Source organism: Lingula anatina, chromosome 7, assembly GCF_051362555.1.
Source record: "Lingula anatina isolate TDL-2025a chromosome 7, LinAna3.0, whole genome shotgun sequence".
Lineage (NCBI taxonomy): Eukaryota > Metazoa > Brachiopoda > Lingulata > Lingulida > Lingulidae > Lingula > Lingula anatina.
In genome coordinates, this window is record NC_141773.1 from 3,751,917 (window position 1) to 3,774,296 (window position 22,380).

Here is a 22,380-nt window from a genome sequence, read left to right on the forward strand (position 1 = left end):
TTGGAAAAGATCGTCGAAACTGCAGGGATTGTAATTGGAACAAATCTAACTCCCGTCCATACTATATATCTAGACAGGACTAAAAAGAAAACATTATCAATAATGACAGACAGTTCCCATCCAGCCCATACCCTTTTTAAATTTTTACCTAGCAATTCGAGACTCTTAGCTTTTAAGGGTAGTAAGCGATTTTTAAATAGCTTTTATCCTTCGGCAGTAACTATTTTTAACTCTAACATGTAATTTTAATTTTCATTTTTTATATTTCAATGGCGCTACTACAGGGCAAAAGATTCCCGATTTTATACATTTGTATTTTATTGGCTTAATGAATTATTATTATTATCATTATTATTATTATTATTATTAAGGAGGTTATGTTTTTGGTTCCGTTAGTTTGTCTGTCTGTCTATCTGCCTGTCTGTCTGTCTGCCTGCTAGCAACATTTCAGAAAAAGTTATGGACCGATTTTGATGAAATTTTCAGGAACTGTCAGAAGTGGGCCAAGGAACAGATTGTTAGTTTTTGGTGGTGATCAGGATCGATAATCAATCAATAATCAAAAATAAAAGAACTAAGTTTTTGACCGATTTTAGATGAAATTTATTGGAACTGTCAGAATTTTGCCAAGCAACAAATGATTGGTTTTTGGTGGTGATCCGGATCATTAATCGATCAATTATCAATAATCAAAAAACTAAATCATTATAGAATGAAATTTTAGAGGCGAAACGGCATTGAGTGGAGACTTTGCTGCCTTGGCGGAGGTCTGCGCTCTCGTAGTGCTTTTCTAGTTCATTAATAAAGTCAGGTTATAATACGCTTGGGACTTGGTACATTCCCTCGGTACAAAGCTAGAGATATAAGCCTACGGTGAGAGCGCCACGTTTAATTGCCCCGTACCATGCAGCCGATATTGAGCTATACATTGCATGGAATTTTCAAGAAATCCGAACTAACGACAAAAATAGAGATACGGAATTTTAAAACATTATTTCGACTACGTCTCGTCCAGTCGATTTAAAGGTACCAGTGTATTTTTAATAGACGTTCTTCGTAATATATCATTTTACCAATTCAACAGTTTGTGTCCAGTTTTATTCATTTTTCAATATATAAAAGCATTTTATTTGTGAGGGTGTGCCGTAGGACCTTACGGTTCGGGTAATCGTCAAAATGGATACCAGCTCTTTACACAGAATTCCCTCGAAAAATGCACAAATTGTCGCGTAAATGCTGTCATTACTTCAACTCAATGTAGTGTGTCTCCTTTGAAGGTTACATACCCTTTTGATCCATGTCAGGCTAGATGGACATTGTATATAACTATTTGTTTATTTTTTATTATATGATGTCCATTCACATTTGCTTTTAAAATGTACGATATTTTCAATGATGACAACACGAAAGTGCTCTGCATGTGCATTAAAGTCATGATATGAAATTTGAGTACAAAAAAGCAAATATCAAGTAAGTATATATACATGTACTAAGCTGTAAGTGGATTTCTACTTTAAATCTTTATCTAAACACTAACGTGTACCGTTCAGAATTTTTTCATTAGTAAAGACCATTATTCTGTTATAGCTAAAATTTAAATAAATTTAATATATTCTGCATCAATACTACATGTATGTGCGTTTAAAATTAGTCACGAATACGGATTTGCAGTAACTGTAACCCTATGTTTACTATATATATAGTCATATATACGGATTTTTAGTAACTGTAACCATTGGTTACTATATCCAGACACAATAAATGACTTTCAGCGTTGACGCTGAATATAAAATACACCTGCAGGGTGTATATGTCCACGTACATCTTATGGAGAGTATTCAGACAGGCCTTGGTGTTAAAAACATCTGGCTTGATACATGTAATATATATAGAACAGTATTTATGGTAAAAAACGTTTCGATCAAATCTAACATAAGATTTGAAAATATGCTCTTCTGAAGACCTTATTTGCCCTGGTAGAAAAAGTTAAGTTCACTTAGTACATTTTTTGTACACATGCACTCAAAGCTAGAAAGCCTCCCCCACCCCCCTCGCAAAAACTCTCCACCGGTCACGATTGTGATCATTCTGTCTGCTTAAAGCATGGACCCACAGACCTCCGTCAGACCGCCTCTGTATGTTGTTCCCATAATAAGACCACGCCAATAGCACCATAATTCAAAATGTCTTATTTCTTCATGTCTGAGTTTTTCACAAACCAACATTCCGCGCCATGTGAAGCAATAGAAAAATCTGAAAGCTGAGCATTCTCTTCTTTGTGTTAAGAGATATGTTTTCCAGAGTGTCATCGTAATGGTCAGTGAATATTGCACCAAGATAGATTAATTGTTTCACATTTTCTGCTTTTTCAGTATTGATCAGGATATGGCTGCTCCCATCGTTTTCCTCAGTCTCTCTGTATTTTCATCACTTTTTGATTTTTTTCTAAAGCGTTTAGAAAAAGATCAACTTTCTCGCTTTCTGTTCTCATCCTGTCGACCGATTCTTGTGGTTTAAACACAAAGCGTGCAAAAAGGACTACATTATTGGCGTATCTCAGGTTCGACACATTTTTCCCTCAACATTGACATTTCCTTCATAATCTTCAAAATTAAGGTACCATTTCCATTAATAAGACGGCGATTGTACGAACGTAGACAGAACGTACTCTGCAGGGTGCTCTTGGGTGTCAACACCATATTTCCTGCATACAGCCAACAGCTGCTTTTTTGCCTCACTTACGGATTTCTCCTTTACAGATATCGCACAAAAGCCGCACTCATTGTCCGTGTTCTCTTCCTTCAGGGGTTCCATTTCATAGTAAATTATCTCGCCTCGCTCGTGTGCCTCTGCGAGGATCTCCGGTGTGGCAATTCCCGGTCGCGACAACGCCTTAGAGTGGGCTGCAGGAGAGCATAAAATCGCCATGAACTGACAAGTTGGTTCAAATGGCTGGATGTTTGGTTGGATCCCACAAACGATCAGAAAATTAAGGAAAAGGATGTCCGTTTCGTACACGGTGCGCACCCAGTTCCTGTAAAACCAGGCACACATTCGTCCGTTGATCTCGATCAGTTTGGGACCCGTGGGTGTCATTTTAAACTCGACGTTGAATACTCCGTCCGTGTGACCCACGCCGCTAATACATTGTAAGGCTGCTGTTATCAGGTGCCTCTGCCTCTCAGGGTTTAAACACGACGGCATACAAGTTGAGGTCTCAAAAAACTGCGGGATGCGGGTTGGACCACAATCTGAGACGAACGCGGCTAAAAGTTTCCCTCTGTACACGACGATCTCAACTCCGTGTTTTGTTCCCTGTGCATATTCGGTTAAGTGCATTGCGCTCCCGTGGTTCTTCCCAAAAGGTGGGTCGTTTGTCATTTTTTCGCTGTTCTTGGTGTTAACTAAATATTTCATGCATTCTGCCTCATCTTTGACTAAGTTGACTCCATAGGAACATGCCCCGAACTCGGGCTTCAATAGGGCTGGATACTGGATATGGTTTGACGATCCAGTCACATCTTCTGGTTGACTAATTCCGTGCGTCTTGACAGCAAACAGAGACGGATTGGGCAAAAAAGGCACATTAACTCTTGATTGTTCTAAAGATTTTTGACTGAGACTTTTCTTCTTGGACTTTCTTGCAGCTTCGGGTGTACTTCCGATCATGCGCAGTGCCTTGCACACCAATGACGTCAAAGGAACGTAATCGTCCACCACGGTCATGCAGCCGTCTATGGCTAGATCATGTGTGCGTACTAACTGGACAATTTTCTCTGCATTGATATCCTCGTTGTTGCGATCTCCTATTACGCACTGAATGAACTTGTGGACGCATTTATCTGCCTTATTGTTGGGATCCCCATCAACCAAGGTTATCTGAAATATGATATCATAGCTTTTTATGATGTTAATGATGTACAAGCGCCGTTGTACATGTAAGCGCTATGGCTAAAAATGCTTAAAATCTGATTCAATATCTGGTCATGTATACATTGCTAATATTAATTTTTTTAAAAATGACACCAAAACATTGACCATGATAGTTTTTATCAAAATAGAGACAATAATATTCTTGACAGATCAACAAAATGAGGGGTACCCGTTAAACAATAAAAAAAAAAAACAAAAAAACAGTCGTACAAAGAATGAAAGAAATTAATGAAAAATTAAAACAATGTTGGTATTTTAGTGGTACATATATATTTTTAATTTGCGCGTGTGTAAACTTTGATTTTTTCCTGTTTCGTTCAACACTTACTTTGACATTGTATTCCCTCACAGCTTCCCAAACAAATTCTTCTCCCGCGCCTATAAGTAGAATATGCTTTCCTTGAAGAAGGAACCGCTGACTGCAGTTGACCATGGTTGCCACCAGGGGTCGCACGCTGCTTCCAAGCTTTGAGAGGTTTTGAAACTCGTGGATCTGCGAGTTCGCGATGGTTTTCCTGCTGTTACTGATACTTACAGCCACGGCGTCATAACTGCCGTCTTCTTGATGGGTCAGGACAAAATTGACACCTGTAAATATCATGCGTCAGCAAACTAACTGGCGTAAGTAGACTACATTGTACGTTATGATAGTAATAGTGGCCCATTCTGTGTTCACAATTAAAGATGATGCGAAACATGTAAGGTGTTTTGTTCAACCCGAATTTATACAAAATATGGAATCATTATGTTTGATTGATATTTATAAGAACTTTTGGATACGTTCCATACCTGGGAGCAATCAACGGTTACTTTGGATGGGGATTTTTACCGAAGACCATTTTGTTCACCTTCACTCAGACTATCGAAAGTGTACCGTTGAATTATGGTATAGAACCCAACTTTTTCACTGCTTACCTAGTACGTTTGTTCTCATCAACGATCCCCCGATTTCTTCCTTCTTCAATTTGCTTTCGTACCTCATCCAGTTTTCTAATATTACTTCCGCCTTTGCCTTGATCATGGAGCGTATCTGTTGAATAACGTAAAAAGTAATATGCCAAATAGTGGGTTAACTCCACTGACTAATAATAAATACCTTCTACAGTAAAACAGTGTTGGGCAAATACTTTCGGTTGATTAATTAATATCTGCAATAACAATAAAAATAAATAAAATATGAAGGAAATAAACCCAAATATTTAAAGGTGGGATTGATCTAAGTGTGCTTTCTAGACGGATAAAATACTTAAAAACGCTATATCTTACAAGCATAATCACCAGACGATGAACTGTATTTCACTTTCACAAATTTAATTGGCCTATTTTTACTTTACGTGGCAAATGAAATGCACCAGAAGTTGCGAGTTTTGCAACGTTTTAAAAGTTGAGTGCTGTCGGGCGGATGTATTAGGCAGATATACATACGCGTGGCACTGGGGTAGGCACGGCATTGGGTCGGGTGCTTGTACAGGGTGTATACTTAATGTGAGACTTAATACATGATGATGATCAGGCAGTACCGTGACAAAATTTTTCTACAAAAAAAAACCGTGAAGGGAAGTTTCCCATTTTTGAATAAAACAATGAAATAATCCTCACCTGCACGCACCAATCGCACCGCTAAATTTTCAAAGGTATAATTTGGGGGGACAGAAACCCGTTTCACAATCAGAGCGAAAGAGAGGAAGGGAGCGAGCGAACTTTAAACTGCTAAACTGGTAAAGTCAGCTATGCAAAGATTCAGTCCCTAGGTTATTTCCCACTCCAAACCGATAGAATGAGTTACACTGTAAGCGGCCAGTTATACCTCTAGCAAATGGCAACTTGGCCGGTTCTCTGATTCATAGCATTCTCGGCTAAGAACGAGAAGTATTTAGTGAATCTGGGCTCTGGCGTACACTTTACGATGTGCTTACACTCACCTTTTCAATTTCGGATCTTTCTTGAAACCCCCATTGGCTGAGAAAGCCCTCTAGTGACAGTGGTAGCGTATTGCCTCCGTCTAGCGGTTTGTCCGCGTGACCAACGCCGCAGACGATGTCCGAAACCAGTTGATTCCCGTTGGGAGTGCAGCAGACGACAGCTCGGATTGTGCAAGACAATGCTTGGGTCTTCATGCCAACTAAAATATAATATGTATACAAGCGAAATTGAAAAACGCAATAAAATAAAATGACTTGGCAAACGTTCAGAAATGAAACAAAATTATTGTAAGCTGAATCCAAGTAGTAAGAGTATTGTAAACCTAAAAACCCGAAACACGTACCTGCCTGTTCCTCGTAGTCAAGATGAGGGACAGGTAGTAGTTTAAGGGTCTCACAAAATGCCTCCACAATGATGCTCTCCCCCTCTTCTAGGACATCTAGACCTTGACACATGGCGCTGTAGACGCCAGCTTGGTCATGGGCAGAATGGTAGGACACACCTGGTGATGCAGAGCCAGGCACCTTGACGACTACCTTCAACGATATTATAAAACTCCGCTGCAAAACGATATTTTAAAGATTGCAACGTTTAACAGTTTTATATGACATGTCAATTTACACGAAACTGAAACGATATGTATCTCTCTCTCAATCACGCACGCACGCACGCACACACACACACACACACACACACACACACAAACGACGACCAAAATTACATATACCTTCTCAATGCCCTTCTTCAACAGACGCTTAAGAAACACGCCCAGCTGACTCCTGATATTCTCTTTTCCGTCCTCCTTATTTCTTACAGGGACCACCGAAATATCATGGTCTCCCAAGTTGTAGGAAATCTTTGGTCTGAACGGGAATGCGAGCGTGTCGGGATAGGCAACGCCAGCGTCCGCCACCAGAATACGCGTGAGAATTCGATCATCCAAACGTTTCACCATCTCTTCTGTGACTCCAACTGGACATTCTAAATCCCTCTCGAAGTTTAAAAAGTTATTACTGGGCGAGCGTGCATCCGCTTTCTCGTTCCCTGTTAAAGTACGTTTAACTGTTATCATCATCATCATGTCCATTTTATAAAAAAAATGAATTATAAGTTAATAAATAATGGATTTAAATTGTTTGCAAACAATGAACCCTACATGCGTGTACTGATGTAAATCATAACGCTAAAAGCATGAATCAAAAGCAATAACAATTTGAATGATATATGAAAATATATAAATATAGGTGTGTAAATATATATAAGAGTTATTTGACATCTTATCACTGTTAATTGACAGGCATTACCTGTGACAAGGTTCATAAAGTAATTGACACGACGAGGCGGGGTGAAGATGTCCAAAAATGTTCGACCACAAGAGTCAAATGTGACAGCCTTGCGTACTCGTAAGGTTTGCAGATCTCTTTCATTGGTTGGTTCTTTCTGAAGCCATGTTAAAGAGGGTACCAGTAACATACCACCAGGACACTGCTTCCCACCCTCTAAACACAGGTTCAGACAGGTGAGAGGTTCCCCCAGTACCACCATCGTGATCTCTTCAACTGTGGGATTAGGTCGCGGATTCTGTAAATTAAATTGGACAGTTTTCCTGGAAGCATCATCGTTCCACGGTTTCACTAGAGGATTACACATACAGATTAATTACGCAAATCGCTCGTCCTGCAGCTTGTTCATTTAACACACGGCATGGAACAAGAGGCTTGTTAGGGTTTCATGTAATATTTATTCGCAACAGCTCATTTGCTGCTAAATCGCTTGCATACAAGTTACATTTGAAGTATACCAGTATGTATTTTCGAAATACTGCCTTACCTGAGTTCTATCTTCAGTTTCCGGCAAATTGCAAAAACTCAGTCCCTGCTGCAAATCATGCCAGAACCGGCTTGTCTCGATTTCTTGGTCCACACAAAAGGATTCCATTCTTATTTCCTGACGGTTGAGATTTGTCTGTATCAGTAATGAATATTAGTAAATTATATTCAGATATATGGTGCATGAAATAATACAGATTTTGTTATGTGTATGATGTCAATTATACTTATATATTAATTTGCCGATTTAAATATTTTATCCATTTTCATTGAGCTAAAGACAAGGCGGGTTCTTAAGCAACGCTCACACTGCAAAAGAGGATCAGATCTATTCTGCTGTCCAATTTGAAATGGTATTTCGTCTTAATTATAATAATAATAAAATAATAAACAGTCTTTGCACTTTGAAAGACATGCACTTAACAGGCTAGACATGTCATGAGAAAGTGTCACAACAACAGTATAGTACAACAAATATATTCATTGTAGGTACAAAGATACGAGTTACTTGATTTTAGGTGAACTGTTCAGTATGGACAGAGTACTAGTGTGTTTTCCCCACGTGATCGGTCAGAGCAGTTGTTACAAATAGAAGGTGATACAGCATGTTTTAGTGTGGGTCGTTCGAAGGCTCTTTCGTGAACTCGTAACATGCTAACAGGAGATGTACATGTAGATCCCTTCCAGCCTCCCTATTTCTAAGAATTGTAGGTGATTATCGGAAGACACCTTTGGTAAAAGTTATGCAAGTTTGCCTGATGAAAAGATAAGTTTTTTATATTAAATGCGTTCTATGTACACGTGTGAAATAAATTTGTAGGCTTGGGAGAAACCACCAAAATATTTCCCATTGACGACCATACTAAGAAATGCCTGCAAAACTGCATAAATAAAATAATAAATCTGGGAAACATTTCCCATCTCCATGGACAGCAGACACACTGACATAACTCCAAATGGCAAAAAAATATACTGTCATGAACTCCGCTGTCTTACCGGCATCACTTGAACATGTGCACCCCTCTGTTTGTAAACAAACCACTGCACCACTCACAGTCAGTAGACCCTTCCGCCAGAGGTCTCACGACTGCACTGCACCTGTGCCTGGTCCTGAAAAAAAAACTGGCAGTAGTTAACACCCTACTCTGCTAGTTGATACCAAAATTAACCCTAGCAACACACAAGAAATGCCAGGAAAAAAATGGAAAAAAGCACTCATTTTTTCTCACTGAACTATATTCGTCTATAACAGGTGCTGATTGGTTGATTTGGAGGTTTCTGCCCTGAAAATGGCAATAACATGAAACAGCCCTAACGTAATAGCTTAATAGGCAGGCCATAAGTTGTCAGTCTCCTGAGTTCCCACTTACGGGTGAGAATGCAGATCGCTGTGCGTAACAGTTATGTAAATTGTCTTCTCTGTTGCCGTGCACGTCTGCACGGTAATTGATTGATGATAACTCACCTGGATCAGGCGGGGAAATTGGTCTCTCCACCTGATATGCGCAGTACTTACCGTAATTGCGCGCTCTCCGCGCAGGGAGAGCACACCGGGTGAAGGTACCTGTAGGAAAGTGCACGATCACAGCCTATACAGATGTATCGTTTATACAAGCCCGCTGGACGTGAAAAGGCCTGTAGAGATTATCCACTTCTCTCCCTACCGTGCGATCGCGTCCAACCCCTTTTTCGAGCACTCCTCTCGATTATTGTAAAACCTGCTAACCAAGCTAATTAGCCTGGAAAGTAGCACATCGCAACCGTAAGTGGGGCACCTGCGTTGAATATGATATATAGCACATACAGGAATCACATGGTGGCGCCTCTGAACGAAATTCAATGCACATGTGTCCTGTGTGCATGCTCGGCATACCGAAGGCTGGTCACAGAAAGGCCAAGCAGTGGTCAGTATGGTCAGTTTGGGCCGTCAGCACCGCACGACTGACTGAATATCAGGGGCAGCCGATGTTGTAATCATAAATTTCGTTAATGGGACGAATGTCACCTGTGAAAAGTAATGGGGAACTGACTGCGGTTCTTAGGCGACTAACATTTCTGTTACACCGGCTATGTGAAGCGTGTCTTTGTTACACTCTATTTACAATTTGCTCTAAACAATGGCCCATCTTGTTGTTCGCTTTTGACCCAGATGAGAGATTCAGAGTACCTTTTTCTGTTTTAACTGCACTTGTGACTTATGGCATTTATTATTTTAGTCTACTACTTTGTGAAAGTCGGTATTCGAATCGCTGGAAACTGCTCAATGTACAGTTTCCCTTAAAGGCTGAAAATATTGTTATTTATAGTTATATGCCATGAAGTCCAGCTTGAGAAATATCGTCCTATTCTCAGGCTATACATGGCTGTAGCCATGCACATAAACTCTTTGTAAATACTACCTATTCACTATCTTGCATCTCTCCTTCAACCCATCCCAGCAACCCCTTTCATCCGTTTGTACCAACTATAACAGCCAACTAACACATTCTTGGGTTGTAACATACCCTGTATTTATGTGGGTATTTGCAAATGTTTTTTCTTATTGGAAACCAAGAAATATGAATAAAAGATATATTACCGTTAAAATGATATTTGACAGAAAGGCTCGAAATATTAGATTCAGAGGGTAGAGAAATGCAGATACGATACTTCCTATACCTTTATTTCATTAATTTTTGGAAGATTACCGATTAATCTTGCTTAGAAAGTACCCATAAGTGGTGCCGTGGCCTAGAGACAATTGACTGTGTAGCTGAAAAATTCGATTTTTTTTTCGAATCTAAAACTCGCTGTCGGGTTATGCTTACTTTACCGCAACGACAAACACTCTCCGCAAGTTTTGAGTGATATTCTTTAAACGACGACTTGCTTAAACACTGTATAAATTATTTTACAAGAAATGAGATTCTTTTAAAAACGCCGCATTAAAACACTACATAAATTACTTTAATGTATGTCCATTCAAAATGGATAACATTCACATAAACTCAAGTCATTTTCTTGAGGGCTCTTATAAAATGAGATCTGTTCCTTCTCACACGATAGCATGCAAGTTTAATTCATAGATGATATGGGATGATGTATTTCTATATGCAGTTTTTTTTTCAAAGCATCACCACTCACACCGCCCCATGTCGACTGCACTGCAATGCGCTAGTCTGAAAGATGTTTTGACTCTTTACAATGTGATTCTAGTAGAGCTATTCCTTCCTCTTCGTTTTTACGGAATTTTTTCAACCATTCATGAACAAGAAGGTTGTGATATCTGAAAAACAACAAATTCTTCAGTGAGAAATATAACCAGAAAAACTTTACTGAAGGATTTAAAATCAAATGCTGATAATCATCAAACATACTGATGTTCCTTTATCGGTCTGTTTGAATGAGGCATGCTGCGTTAGTTATGTGTGACGTCATACTTGACAAAAGACATTTCCATTGCTGCAAACCACTTGAGAAATTAACATATACAGTATAAATGATAAATTCACTACACACGAAATAATCGTATTCTAATCCTCGATGACCTTAAGCCCCTACGTTACCTCGGCCTCTCAAAGAACTGGAAATATTTGTCTGTGTCTAATCTTGGATAGATCCTGTCGAATCCTCCCCGCCTGCTGTTCTCGTCTATTGTGTCAACGAGGACCCGGATGTCATCCGGTGTCAGATTGTCCAGGATAGTAGATACGATATTCTGAGGGATAAAACAAGTTTGAATAATTATATAAATTGAAGTATATAATCAAAGACTACCTTTCAACAGAAGGGGTCGACAGTGGGGTGCCGGTGTTACGAAACTAAGGGTGGTTATAATAGTAAGGGTTAGCCTGACTGCAACCTAAGTGGTTCAACATGTAGGGCGAGGCTCACCTGTACAAATGAATGGGAAGCGGACTCCCTCTCTATCGGACTCTCTGTCACGTAACAGTAAGTAAATCTCGGTTTTTAGTTTAAGATTTTTAATCAAGACTTTGTCTTTGAAGCGTTGTTATTGCCATCCCTATCTAGACTGCCAGAGCAATAATTTGGTTTCGTACCGTTGGATGGCGCTAGTGGTGTAAAATACAAACCTCGTCCTTGTGGTTATCACAATAATATTTCTGTTTTGCTTGTTCTACGGTAGAGAGCGTATTTGACCACCACCGTTCGCCCAGCAGTAAGTGGTCAGGAACGTCAGACCCACTGGAATAGAAACATTTGAATATCTTTACTATGTCCGATTTACGTTCGCCGGTGTAAAAAGGGAAAACTGTTGGAAAAGTAACAAACAAGGGCATAGGAATATTGTAACATATAGATTTCAGAAGTCAATGCACAAAACCATAGAAAACCACATTTTATCAAATCTGCCGTCGGTACACGTCAGTGAAGACATGCCGTACCTTTCTTCGTCGCTTTCATTGACTGCACCACCAGGAATTCTGAATCCGGCTATATTCAACAGGTCCCTGGCCATGGGGTCATTGACCGGGTGAAAGTGACCAGGATGTGCCAAAATACTGAAAGAGAAATATTTAGAATGTACTGTGTAGAGACGATATGTATTTAAACAATGGTAAACACAATCGACCAGGCAAAGGTACTCGCACGCACACATACACAGAGAGAGAGAGAGAGAGAGAGAAAAATCGTGTTGTCTAAAAATATATCAATCACTTACCCAGGTGCTATGTTGACCTCCAGAATCCAAGGATCCATATTCTCGTCCAGAAGTATATCAAAGCCAAGCAGTTCATGTCCGCTGTATTTGCTTTTTAAGTATTTCCGTACTCCGTCATACATCTCAGGCTCTCCACTATAAGAGGAGTTTTAAAAAAGATTTAATTTGGATAAGACATTCGGCCTTTTGCAGAGCGCTGAAAAGTCGAATTACTACTGTTACATCTACAAATCCTAATTCCATTATTTATTTCCTGATTCAGTTTTGAGCTTAAATAAACTTCTTGCTTTGTACAATTTTACTTTATTATTATTATTATAATTATTATTTTTTTTTTTTTGCTAAGTATTTGAAAAGGCGATGAGACAAAGAGAAAAGACAGGAATAAGTTGGAAGAAAGAGAAAGGGCAATAATAACAACGAGGAAGAGGAAGGCGCATTACGTGATAATTGTCTTAATTACGATGTCTTTGATTTTCTCCCATATTGGCTCGTGGTCGATTCCGTCCGTCTTCTTCAGATACTCCCAGAGAGTAGAGATCGACCTGGTAATAAGATGAAAACTGGGGTTTAATAGTCATGGAGCGGGGCTAATAGCTTGGGCTTAGTTTAGTCGACCTGGGTCTATGAGACGGTAAAGAATGATTGGTCCACAATAAATGTATTTGACTATTGTCTACACTGAGAGTAAAATAAATCAGTCAAGGCAATCGCAATATGCTCTAAAAATTAAGAAACCAAGAAACGAGAAAAATTGCCTTTTAGATTCTATGCAAAATGTAACTAAGTCGTCTAAGGCTTACATTAGTAGACTAAGATTTTAGTAAAAAAACTTTCTTTATAGACCTTTTGTGAATCAAGTCCCTGATTCAACTTACAAGATGCACGTTTTTATACATTCTGACCACATGGTCCACTATTAGTCTGTTACAAATTATTATATAGCGTGTATTCTGAGAATATAAAGCAAATACTGAAGAAGCACAAAAAGTAGACTTCATAACTACCATTTATGTCCCGTTTTCAGAGAGTGATCCAGTGTGTATTCCGGGTTCTTTGTGTTGATTTCATTATTGGTCAGATGGATCATACCGTCCAGGTCCCCTGTGGTAAATCTGGGTTTTATATAAAGTTATAATTAAGTCATACTGTGCGCGCTAGACCTTTATTTAGTTTAGCAATAAGATAAAATAATTTTTGGACATCCAGTTTTTTTCCACAATAGCAAGGGTATATGCCAATCCAAAACTGTCGAAAAATTGCGTTTTAAACCCATTTCTAGTTCTGTACTTCTATTTTCTATTACCTTCAGGACAATAATTCACCAGTCTTCATTTACATTATAAAAGTGACTCAAAAAGTCAGGGTTTGGTGTACCTGTATAGCACACATTGGTGATTAAGACCAATTGTTATGATAAACAGTTAAATAATTGGTTTGCTTTTCAAAGGTAAAACGCACACTGTTTGTCAGTCAACACAACATTACCCTCCAGCAATATCAGGCTGCTTTATAAATACTGTAGCGTGAACGTTCAACGTCCATAAATGTCAAGTCTCAACATATTATCAATTTATAAATGATTTATTCATGATAAAAATCCTGTTTTTTTTTTTTTTTTTTTTTTGTTTTGTTTTTTTTATGAGTAACGTACTTTTTGGTAGCAAACTTGACTATTCCATCGGGGTAAATGTACACTCTTAGCGGGTCTATACTGGCAATATGGACATAGATCCTCAAGTCAAATTTATACCCGTCTATGAGATATGGGTTGGTGATATATCTGAAAGAGAAGCAGAAAAGGGGTATGCTGTTGTTACCTTTTAATTATTAAAATACTGTGCGGCTATAATGCGTTTTCATCAATTTACTAAATGCACTGTTTAAAGATGATTTTTGAAATATTTATCTATATGGAAATACACATGCAAAGTATGTATTATCAACCTAAAAAGAATTCTTAATATGAGATAATTGTATCATTCATTCCTATGGGGTTGTCTGAATTACTCTGCATGATAAAATTATTGACCCTTTGAATAATTAACATTAGAGTCATTAGTGTGGCATACCTTTGTATGACATTTCTTTGATCCCTCGGAATCTGTTCATATCGCTGTATCACTTCAATGCCTCTGCCTCCATGGAAACATGGCTAGCAATAAGAAAGATTATACACCATGTAAATATATCATTACGAAGAAACACATGAACGTTTTTGGGACAACAGTAAGGGACCATTCCCAGACCCTACCGTACTAACTGTCGATCGATCTACCTCCAAGGGGATTCTCGCTAAATTGCAATAAACTTAAGCTGCTTAGATGGCTGTCAGTAGAACTGTCAGACAACTAAGCCGCTTAAGTTAGAAGACATTTAGCGAGATAACCCTCGGAGATGGATCGATCATGTTAGGTATGGGAACCAAATCTAAAAGTCAATGGTAAAAGCAACCAGACGACTGAGAGAGACGATACAGGACAGCCGCGGAGAATGGTCACGCCTAGAACAACCAACGGTTTCCTGATTTTGACTGAGGATAACCTATAAATTTAGGATCAAAACTGTTTATACACCACGTATAATGGCGCTTGTCGTTGGAGATTATTACATGATACCTGGGCTTACTCTATTGCTTTATACAAAATTATTTTAAAATGTACTTAGAAAAGTTTATTTTAATGCTTTCAATACTTCACTACGATAAAAAGCTGTTTGGACAATTCTGGAAATAGTGACTGTTAAAAAACATTTCCTCTCAAAGGATGAAACAAGTGAATTGTTCTCTTGATTGCCATTGGTGTTGATTTTGTATTAAATAGCACTGCGATGTCTTGTTTCTTCACCAATAATAGTCTTAAGGCTGCTTTCAAAAGCTCTTACAGGGTTAACAGATAAAACCCTACACATTTTTGCACTGTTTTTCACATATATGTTCAGTACCGGCTTTAAAATCCACAGTTGCCCCTTTGTGGCGAGATCCAATTCCACCCTCAGTGCGTCCATCTCATCAGGGATGATGTAGGTCGATGGATGGAAATTAAAGTTCTTCTTGCCGTGCTTTAGTTTCATTTTCCGCATCCTGTGTGCAAGACGGTCCTTGCAGCCTATGGCCCAGTTGTTGGGAAGGTGGTTATACTGGAAAGAAAATGCTGTTAATTCAAATTCATTCCATTATTGACGGATATATTAATTAATTGTTATAACCTTGAATATTATAATATGCAATGTGCAAAAATATATTTTCCTATAACTATGGTAGCTATTGGATGGATAACAAGTTAAAGAAGTGTAAAAATCAATAATAATAATAATAATAATAAGTACCTTTTGACTGGGTTGAATGGATGCATACATGTGTGTTTGGTGGGGTTGATAACACCCAGTGTAACAACCTGACCACAGCCCGCCATCTGCAAAGTACAATCACATTCATGGTAAATATATTAACGTTATTTAATGTTAATTATTTCTCTTCCTTAAACTTATTTTAAAGACAACGGGGGAAAACTTCAATCTGTTGGTGTATACATACAGCTCGTTAATTAAATGATTGACTAATTCAGTAATGATGACTTCACAAAATTAAAGTAAACATATTTATGAGTGTAGTTATCTTTAAAGTACGCATAGTCACTGCATCTGAAATACAGATTCACAGGTTGTTCAGAAGATAGAAATGGCCAATATAAATGTCGCGACTTGTTGGAATATGTATGGTATGGTTATCTTCACAGTCTGACAGACATAGATGGTGTTCCAGATGTGAACAGACATAGTTCAGATCAATACCTTTGGTCAGTGCGTACCCAGACCGGTTTGCCGTGGCCGAGATGATTGGGGAACCCGGCTCGTACCAGAACAGACGGCGCCGGATGTTCTCCGGAAGTGGCTCTTCTGCAATGAAACCCATAAAAATGTCTCTTTGCAAAAAATGGTCACAGAAACAAATGTTAATATGAACATGGAGGAGGCAATTTGGAGCATGTTTTCAAAAGAACACAACTTTTGTGCAAGATAACTGAAACCTTGGGAATTGTTCATACACACACGAAAGTTTACTTTCAGCAAATTTCTCGAGATTTAATGATATTTCATGGGTTCTGCTTACTGCATAATAAAAGAAAGAATGCTTGAGAGTAAGCTCTTCAATGAACAAAAGAATTCAATATCTAGCCATCTAGCTGCTCTAGTGATGTAGGCCCTGTAATATTAATAATGTACTTCATCGTGATATGTGTATCAAACAGGCCCTACAGCACGAAGTTGATTAAGTTTTACAGTCAATACTGAAGGTGTGGCATATGTGTGTGTGCGTGTGTGTGTGTGTGTGTGCGTGCGTGCGTGCGTGCGTGCGTGCGTGTGTGTGTGTAAGCCTTACTCTGTTGTCCAGGCATTATAAAGTTGATGTAGGGTGGGACATTGGAGAACAGGCTGGGTGTGAGTGCCGGCAGTAACGGCTCCGATACCTTGTCTGGAATCACAATATATTTATGTATAAACAACTGATCAGATTATTAATTGAATCATCCTCAACAGAATTAAAATTATATCATTTACCTTTTATAAATTTATAAATTTTACCTATTCAATAAAACGTAAATGATATGATAATATTCGAAACTAATTATTAAGTCTTAAAATATTGATGAATCAAATAACTTAAGACAAACCTGTGTGTATATAATAAATGTGTGAGTAATGACTTTACCGGTTGACGATGTCCATGTGATATCTTCCTTAGATGTATGAAGACAGTCCTCCAGATCTCCGTTAGCTGACGTCGGTTTTGAGCAGTGTTCATTGTCTGTGCAGCGTACTATAGGGAATAGATACAGAGTAGATTCTGAATTCAATTTTAAGACTGAATTCAATTTCAGTGTCAAAAAAGCATGAAGGAAATATATGTCCTGTTTTCAGAAAAATAAGAATATAAAACCGGCACCGTTTCTGTAGACCATTATATCATAAGTACATGTATTGACAGCACATCAATTACGGATTAAATATTTAACCGCACGCAATGGTAACCATAAACCATGGTACTTTTGTATATAGGAACGTAAAGTGAACTGCACACAAATCACAACATAGGCGGGGAATCTTTTCAGTGTCTATTAGCGGATTAGATGGCAAGCTTTTTAGTGGGTCGCCATGTTTGACTCGCGGACTAGTTAGTCCCCTGCTCTGAATGCGGCCTAAGAAGTCATTAGTCAACGAGCCATGCAATTTTGTCGGGACCTCCTTTTATTTCCCACATGGTTGTACATGGATGTTATTTAATGAGACCTGGACGCAAACTCGCAGGCCTGGTATCCTCTACCGCCGGGGCGGCAGATTAATAATGGGCATTTTTCTATAACACAGTTGAGAAAAGTGACACGTACATAATAATGTAGATACAGTATAGTGTAAACCTTTGGCCAATTTACATTTTGATTTTTTCACACTGACCAATCAATAGATTCGATTTTAAGATCTTGAAGTTCGTCTTGTGGCAGACGCAGTATCCAGAAGTCACAGAGCAACGGTGGGTGAGGTAGAGGCATGTGTGAGATGTCTTTCGCTCTTGTAAGATTAGATCCACTGTCCGATTCAAAACCCCGGTCTCGTAACATGACGTTAAGGTGTGCTGTCTTCTTACAAGCATGCAGTACCATGTTCTGATTGAAATTTTCCCATTTTTTTCTGTGATGATGAAATTCAAATTAAATATAATATTTATTTAGAATAATTACAGAGAATAAACACACGGTATTCATGTATACAAATGATTATATCGGAGAAGTAATAAGCCGTGTAGGGGTCTGGTATCCCCTGAAACGGTAAGGCTTTTTTTTATGAATTCAAGTCACTTGTAAAATCACGTAATTACCAATCAAATATTGGCAGCAAGACTAAAATGTCCATTTTTCGCACATTTCGCTGACTTAAGCGCCCCCTATCAATATCACGGCCCATAGGTTTTATAGGACGACCCCCCTAAAATAAATTGTCATATATACATTTGTCTATCATAACCCGGTGTCAAACCGAGTATAGATTGCCGAGGAAATAAAAGTTACTTTAGAAGCCTCTTTTTAGGATAGGCGTCTAGTCTAATTGAAAATCAATCTATGACCCTGTTAGAGTGTATTATACAGGCCAGGGCCCGTAACTCGAAAGCATCGCGGATTGCGACCGAGTGCATTGCGTAGGCTACTAGCAGCTCAATAATTGTCCAAACGTCTTTCCTCCATTTTCATGTCACAGATTTACGTACTCAGATCAAGTCGGCGACCTACATTTTATATAACCTGGTATACATTATAATAAGGACACAAGTTTTTACTCTCTCTTGTGTCTCATAGGTGGGGAATTAAAACACAATTAGACTGTATGAAAACTGTTAACTTTTTACTCTCAGATTATGTTCACTAGTTATGTACAGATACATTGCAGCTCTCTGAATATTTATCATCTGTGTACTGAAGTACATTTCCGTGCTGCCTAGCGAACAAACAAAAATTATGTCATCACTCAGCCTGAATCTGGTAGAAAGTACATGAAAGTGAGGATGCAGTATATTTAGTAGGACCCAATTAAGGGTTATCCATTTTTATTGTCACTTTTACCAGCCTTCAACACGTACACTTTATCCAGCCGCCCCCCCCCCCCCCCGCCATCAGAGCGCACAAGAAGAAAAGCTAAATATGATGACCTTTGACAGCAATTTGAACCATAATTTTATTATTATTTTTATCAAGGGCATTATCCCCCTCCCAAGCGTACGGTTTGTAGACCTGTGAAAATGATGATAAAATTCATACATGTACAGAAAGCTACATGTATCAACATCATGCATCTACGTAAAAATGTTATCTTCACTCTTGATATAGACGGGGCCCACATTATATTCTTGATTTCTAAGCTAAGTGTAGGTACTAGTATGCATATATATATATACTGGCGGTGAATGTTCAAGATGGCTTGGGTGATTGTTCCCTGTGATGCGGAAAAGTCTTGAATAAAGATGTACGTTTAGATATGATGATACGCTTGGTACGATTGAATTGCGTAATCTATTATGTTACCGGTGTGACGTGGGAGAGCGTCCCCGTTGATAGAGTCCTGTTCCCATTAATTTGCATAGGTAAGATTTTGACCCAATTACGACAGGCAAACCTTAACATTATGTTGAGTGTGGACTCTCTCTATTATACAGACCCTTTGTTTCGTCACACTGGTCGTTTCCGTGCACGTTAGATAGAGATCTTGCCCATCGTTATCTATCCCTCACTCATGGTTTGCATATACTGGAAGGCATTACATTGCACTGTACAAGAATCATGCCCTCTACCAGGACGACAGTTTGATTTTTCACAGATATTCACATATCGATATGTCGCCAGGTATCTAGACAGCCATTTGGCTCTCTGCCTTTTTTTCCAATTTTTCCCAAAATAATCTGCCACCTTGGTAGAGGGTACAAGAATAACACGTACCATATATGTTGACTGGCTACTCTTTAATTAGTTAGTGGACCAGATAAAATGTGGAAGTATGATCACAAAAGGATACTAGGCAACAACTATGCATCTTGATAACAGAAGGCGTCCTTTTAAACCTACACCACAAATTACTTAACTAAGTTAATTAAGACATGAATGAATTCCCCGTCTGTCAACATTTTAGTCATGGATGGCTGACCCCGTAAAGGTGAGTTATCGCATTGGACCACAGGTCCGCTGCCTGTGCTACTAGCGTGAAGACATAGGGGAAGCTGTTTAAGCTGAACTACACAGCAGTAATGTATTATGATCCGTTTGTCTATCCTACTATACAGCGACCTGCATCTGTTCAATCATATTTTTTCTCTAACTTAGACAATGATTTAGATCTACCGTAGGGCAAAACTTACAGGTTTTGTCACAGGATTGAAGTAAATTATAGGCCTACAATGCAAAATGTATTTCTATCTCACACAGATAGTAGTTTTGATCACCGACTAAAAATCGCAAGACCGATTTGATAGCTGCTCCCGAAGGCAGTCCTAACATGCACAGGGTCCATTAAATCATACATACACATGTATATTTCGTGCTGCATAAATGATGGGCCTAAGGTACCGGAATACAGTGTATCATTTCAACTCGCCTTATATGCTCTGAAATGTTTAGCTTGGTCATCTTCCCTCGCCTTTTTCCAGTTTCACGTTTTCAATTAACTTATGGCTGTTAGGTCTTACGCTTAAACCATATGTTGCACTGAATACAATTCTATAATTAAAATATTTTATGCGTCTGTTCCGCGTAATAAAATCTTCCTCACATCCAACCTGCGTGTACTACGATTTCCCCATCACCATCAAGCCTACACGGACCAGGGAGTTGGACAATAACTGCGTTTAAACGGGACTCGTCAAGAAGCCTACGTACCTGTAGAATAAGTGGAAGCACCTAGCAATAAAACTGCCCACGTAGTCCAGTTATTTGCCAGGGTCATGTTGGGGGTATTTACTCCAGGGCGCACTGACAGGTACCTTGTGCTTCTTCGTCGTCACTTTATTAACTAGTGGTAAATCTACTCCTGCATGTTTAAACCTCTAGGCACAAGTGGAGCGTGACCAGACGCGATGGTATTAGACCTATCAGGTTCGCGTATGTAGCCTTTATAGATCTACATCTCTCATTATCGAAGATAGGTCTCTTTTGAAATAATGTTTTATCAATAATTTTGCTTAATTCATTTCTGATATTTTTGTCTTTATAAAAAAAGATGAAGGCATTTCCTTAAAATCAATTAAGTGGCTGATATTCAAAGTAAGCTTCATTTTTTAAAATCGTTTTTGGACGTCGATGAGGGCATTAGGGAACCTTTATGACCTTGATCATGAGGGCCAGGTAAATAGATAAATTCAAGGCCAAAAATTTGAATAAGGCGCAGTTTTAAAGCTACATGTATTTTTGACTGAATGAGAGATTAATTTGGTTGATGACTTGGCATGTCGACTTAATTTTAGTTGTATGAGAAATAACCAGAAGTGATATATACCGGTGCGTGACTGGAAATCCAACGTTTATATATGTTATTTGTAGGTAGGAGCAACCCTTCTGTTGACGTTGTATACATTTACGTTGAGGACTAATTACCTCTGGTAACTGCCTGTTATTACAAAATTGTATCTCTCTGTATGGAGTATTTATTTATTTACGGGGTACGTGAAAGGTATATCAATCACACGGCCTCATGGGTCTGCAAGTCCCCGTATTTTGCACATTTATCAAAACCATGTGATTGAGCTAGATAGGTTACAAGTTATAACAAGAGGAAACACAATAAGATATGTACGAAAACAGCAGTTGCAGAAGTGCAGTAGTGATTTATGGTACAATTTATGAGTGCATTCGGAACAGATGATCCGCCGGCTAAATAAGGCCGATCTCACTAAAGAGCAAGCCGCCCTAGTCCCCTGACGCTATCCCCGCCGCCATTAAACGGATTAAATCTCGGCTCCGATATTTAATTGCTAGGCCCCTGAAGTAACGGCGCGTGTGGAGGCGAGGAGCTTTTAGGTAGATCGGCAATATTTAGTCAGCGAATCTGTTAGTCTGCGGATCAACTTGTGCTGAATGCGCTCTATGTCTGTATTCCCAGAGCTTTTAGATCGATCTATCCCCGCGGGGAGTCTCACTAGATTACCGTCAGATAATCCGGCTTAAATGTCCGTCCCGCCTACTACAAGCTGTAAGGGGGTAATTAACTTTCATGTCCGCCCGGCTGACAGCTTTTGAGCGTGAACCCCCAGGGAGTTAGGTCGATCTAAAGTAGATCGATCTAATCTCTGGAAATGGGGTCTATGTGTATGAATAAAACCGATTGTTTCAAACTAAAACTACTCTCTGTATTTGGTTGGGGGTCAAGCATACTTTCTTACCCTGTCTCTTATTTGCTTCAGGTGTGGAAAATGTTTTTCGTTTTCAATGTCCTTTTGACTCACATTTTTTTTCTTCCGCGGTTGAGAGTGCAAGGGGGAAAGGGTGGCGATCTCCT

General features: G+C 38.9%; 2 protein-coding genes across 9 annotated transcripts; both read right to left on the reverse strand.

Annotated features, from left to right (window-relative positions):
- Positions 1-1,312: 1,312 nt before the first annotated feature.
- LOC106176050 (carnosine synthase 1) lies at positions 1,313-10,177 on the reverse strand. 8 transcript variants are annotated; one of them, XM_087017515.1, is made up of 10 exons: positions 10,085-10,177; positions 8,682-8,795; positions 7,687-7,803; positions 7,161-7,437; positions 6,584-6,900; positions 6,200-6,392; positions 5,856-6,055; positions 4,849-4,963; positions 4,262-4,521; positions 1,313-3,879 (listed from the first exon to the last, which is right to left on the reverse strand). In XM_087017515.1, the coding sequence occupies exons 2-10, from the start codon at positions 8,685-8,687 to the stop codon at positions 2,629-2,631; spliced, it is 2,736 nt and encodes a 911-aa protein (XP_086873641.1). In that variant the 5' UTR covers positions 8,688-8,795; positions 10,085-10,177; the 3' UTR covers positions 1,313-2,628. The 8 variants fall into 8 exon arrangements, with proteins under 8 accessions (XP_086873641.1, XP_086873639.1, XP_086873640.1 ...); XM_087017513.1 differs by having other exon boundaries at positions 7,687-7,821; XM_087017514.1 differs by having other exon boundaries at positions 9,202-10,171.
- Positions 10,178-10,326: 149 nt separating this feature from the next.
- On the reverse strand, positions 10,327-20,971 carry LOC106176051 (tubulin monoglutamylase TTLL4-like). Its single transcript, XM_013558266.2, has 15 exons — positions 20,766-20,971; positions 17,060-17,167; positions 16,730-16,822; positions 16,141-16,245; positions 15,676-15,761; positions 15,292-15,486; positions 14,421-14,503; positions 14,003-14,131; positions 13,356-13,463; positions 12,792-12,893; positions 12,349-12,483; positions 12,071-12,187; positions 11,759-11,870; positions 11,231-11,382; positions 10,327-10,950 (listed from the first exon to the last, which is right to left on the reverse strand). The coding sequence occupies exons 1-15, from the start codon at positions 20,830-20,832 to the stop codon at positions 10,839-10,841; spliced, it is 1,704 nt and encodes a 567-aa protein (XP_013413720.2). The 5' UTR covers positions 20,833-20,971; the 3' UTR covers positions 10,327-10,838.
- Between the last annotated feature and the right edge of the window lie 1,409 nt (positions 20,972-22,380).

What these genes read in the sequence shown, in the direction of transcription:
- LOC106176050 (XM_087017513.1), bottom strand. An exon ending in TGACTACGAGGAACAGGCAG is followed by an intron (nt 6,056 to 6,199) that starts GTACGTGTTTCG and finishes ATTATATTTTAG; the next exon opens with TTGGCATGAAGACCCAAGCA. An exon ending in AAAGATCCGAAATTGAAAAG is followed by an intron (nt 4,964 to 5,855) that starts GTGAGTGTAAGC and finishes GTTATTCAACAG; the next exon opens with ATACGCTCCATGATCAAGGC.
- LOC106176051 (XM_013558266.2), bottom strand. Translation starts at nt 20,832, where the DNA reads ATGACCCTGGCAAATAACTGGACTACGTGGGCAGTTTTATTGCTAGGT. An exon ending in TATAATGCCTGGACAACAGA is followed by an intron (nt 16,246 to 16,729) that starts GTAAGGCTTACA and finishes GTTTCATTGCAG; the next exon opens with AAGAGCCACTTCCGGAGAAC. An exon ending in CCATTCAACCCAGTCAAAAG is followed by an intron (nt 15,487 to 15,675) that starts GTACTTATTATT and finishes TTTTCTTTCCAG; the next exon opens with TATAACCACCTTCCCAACAA.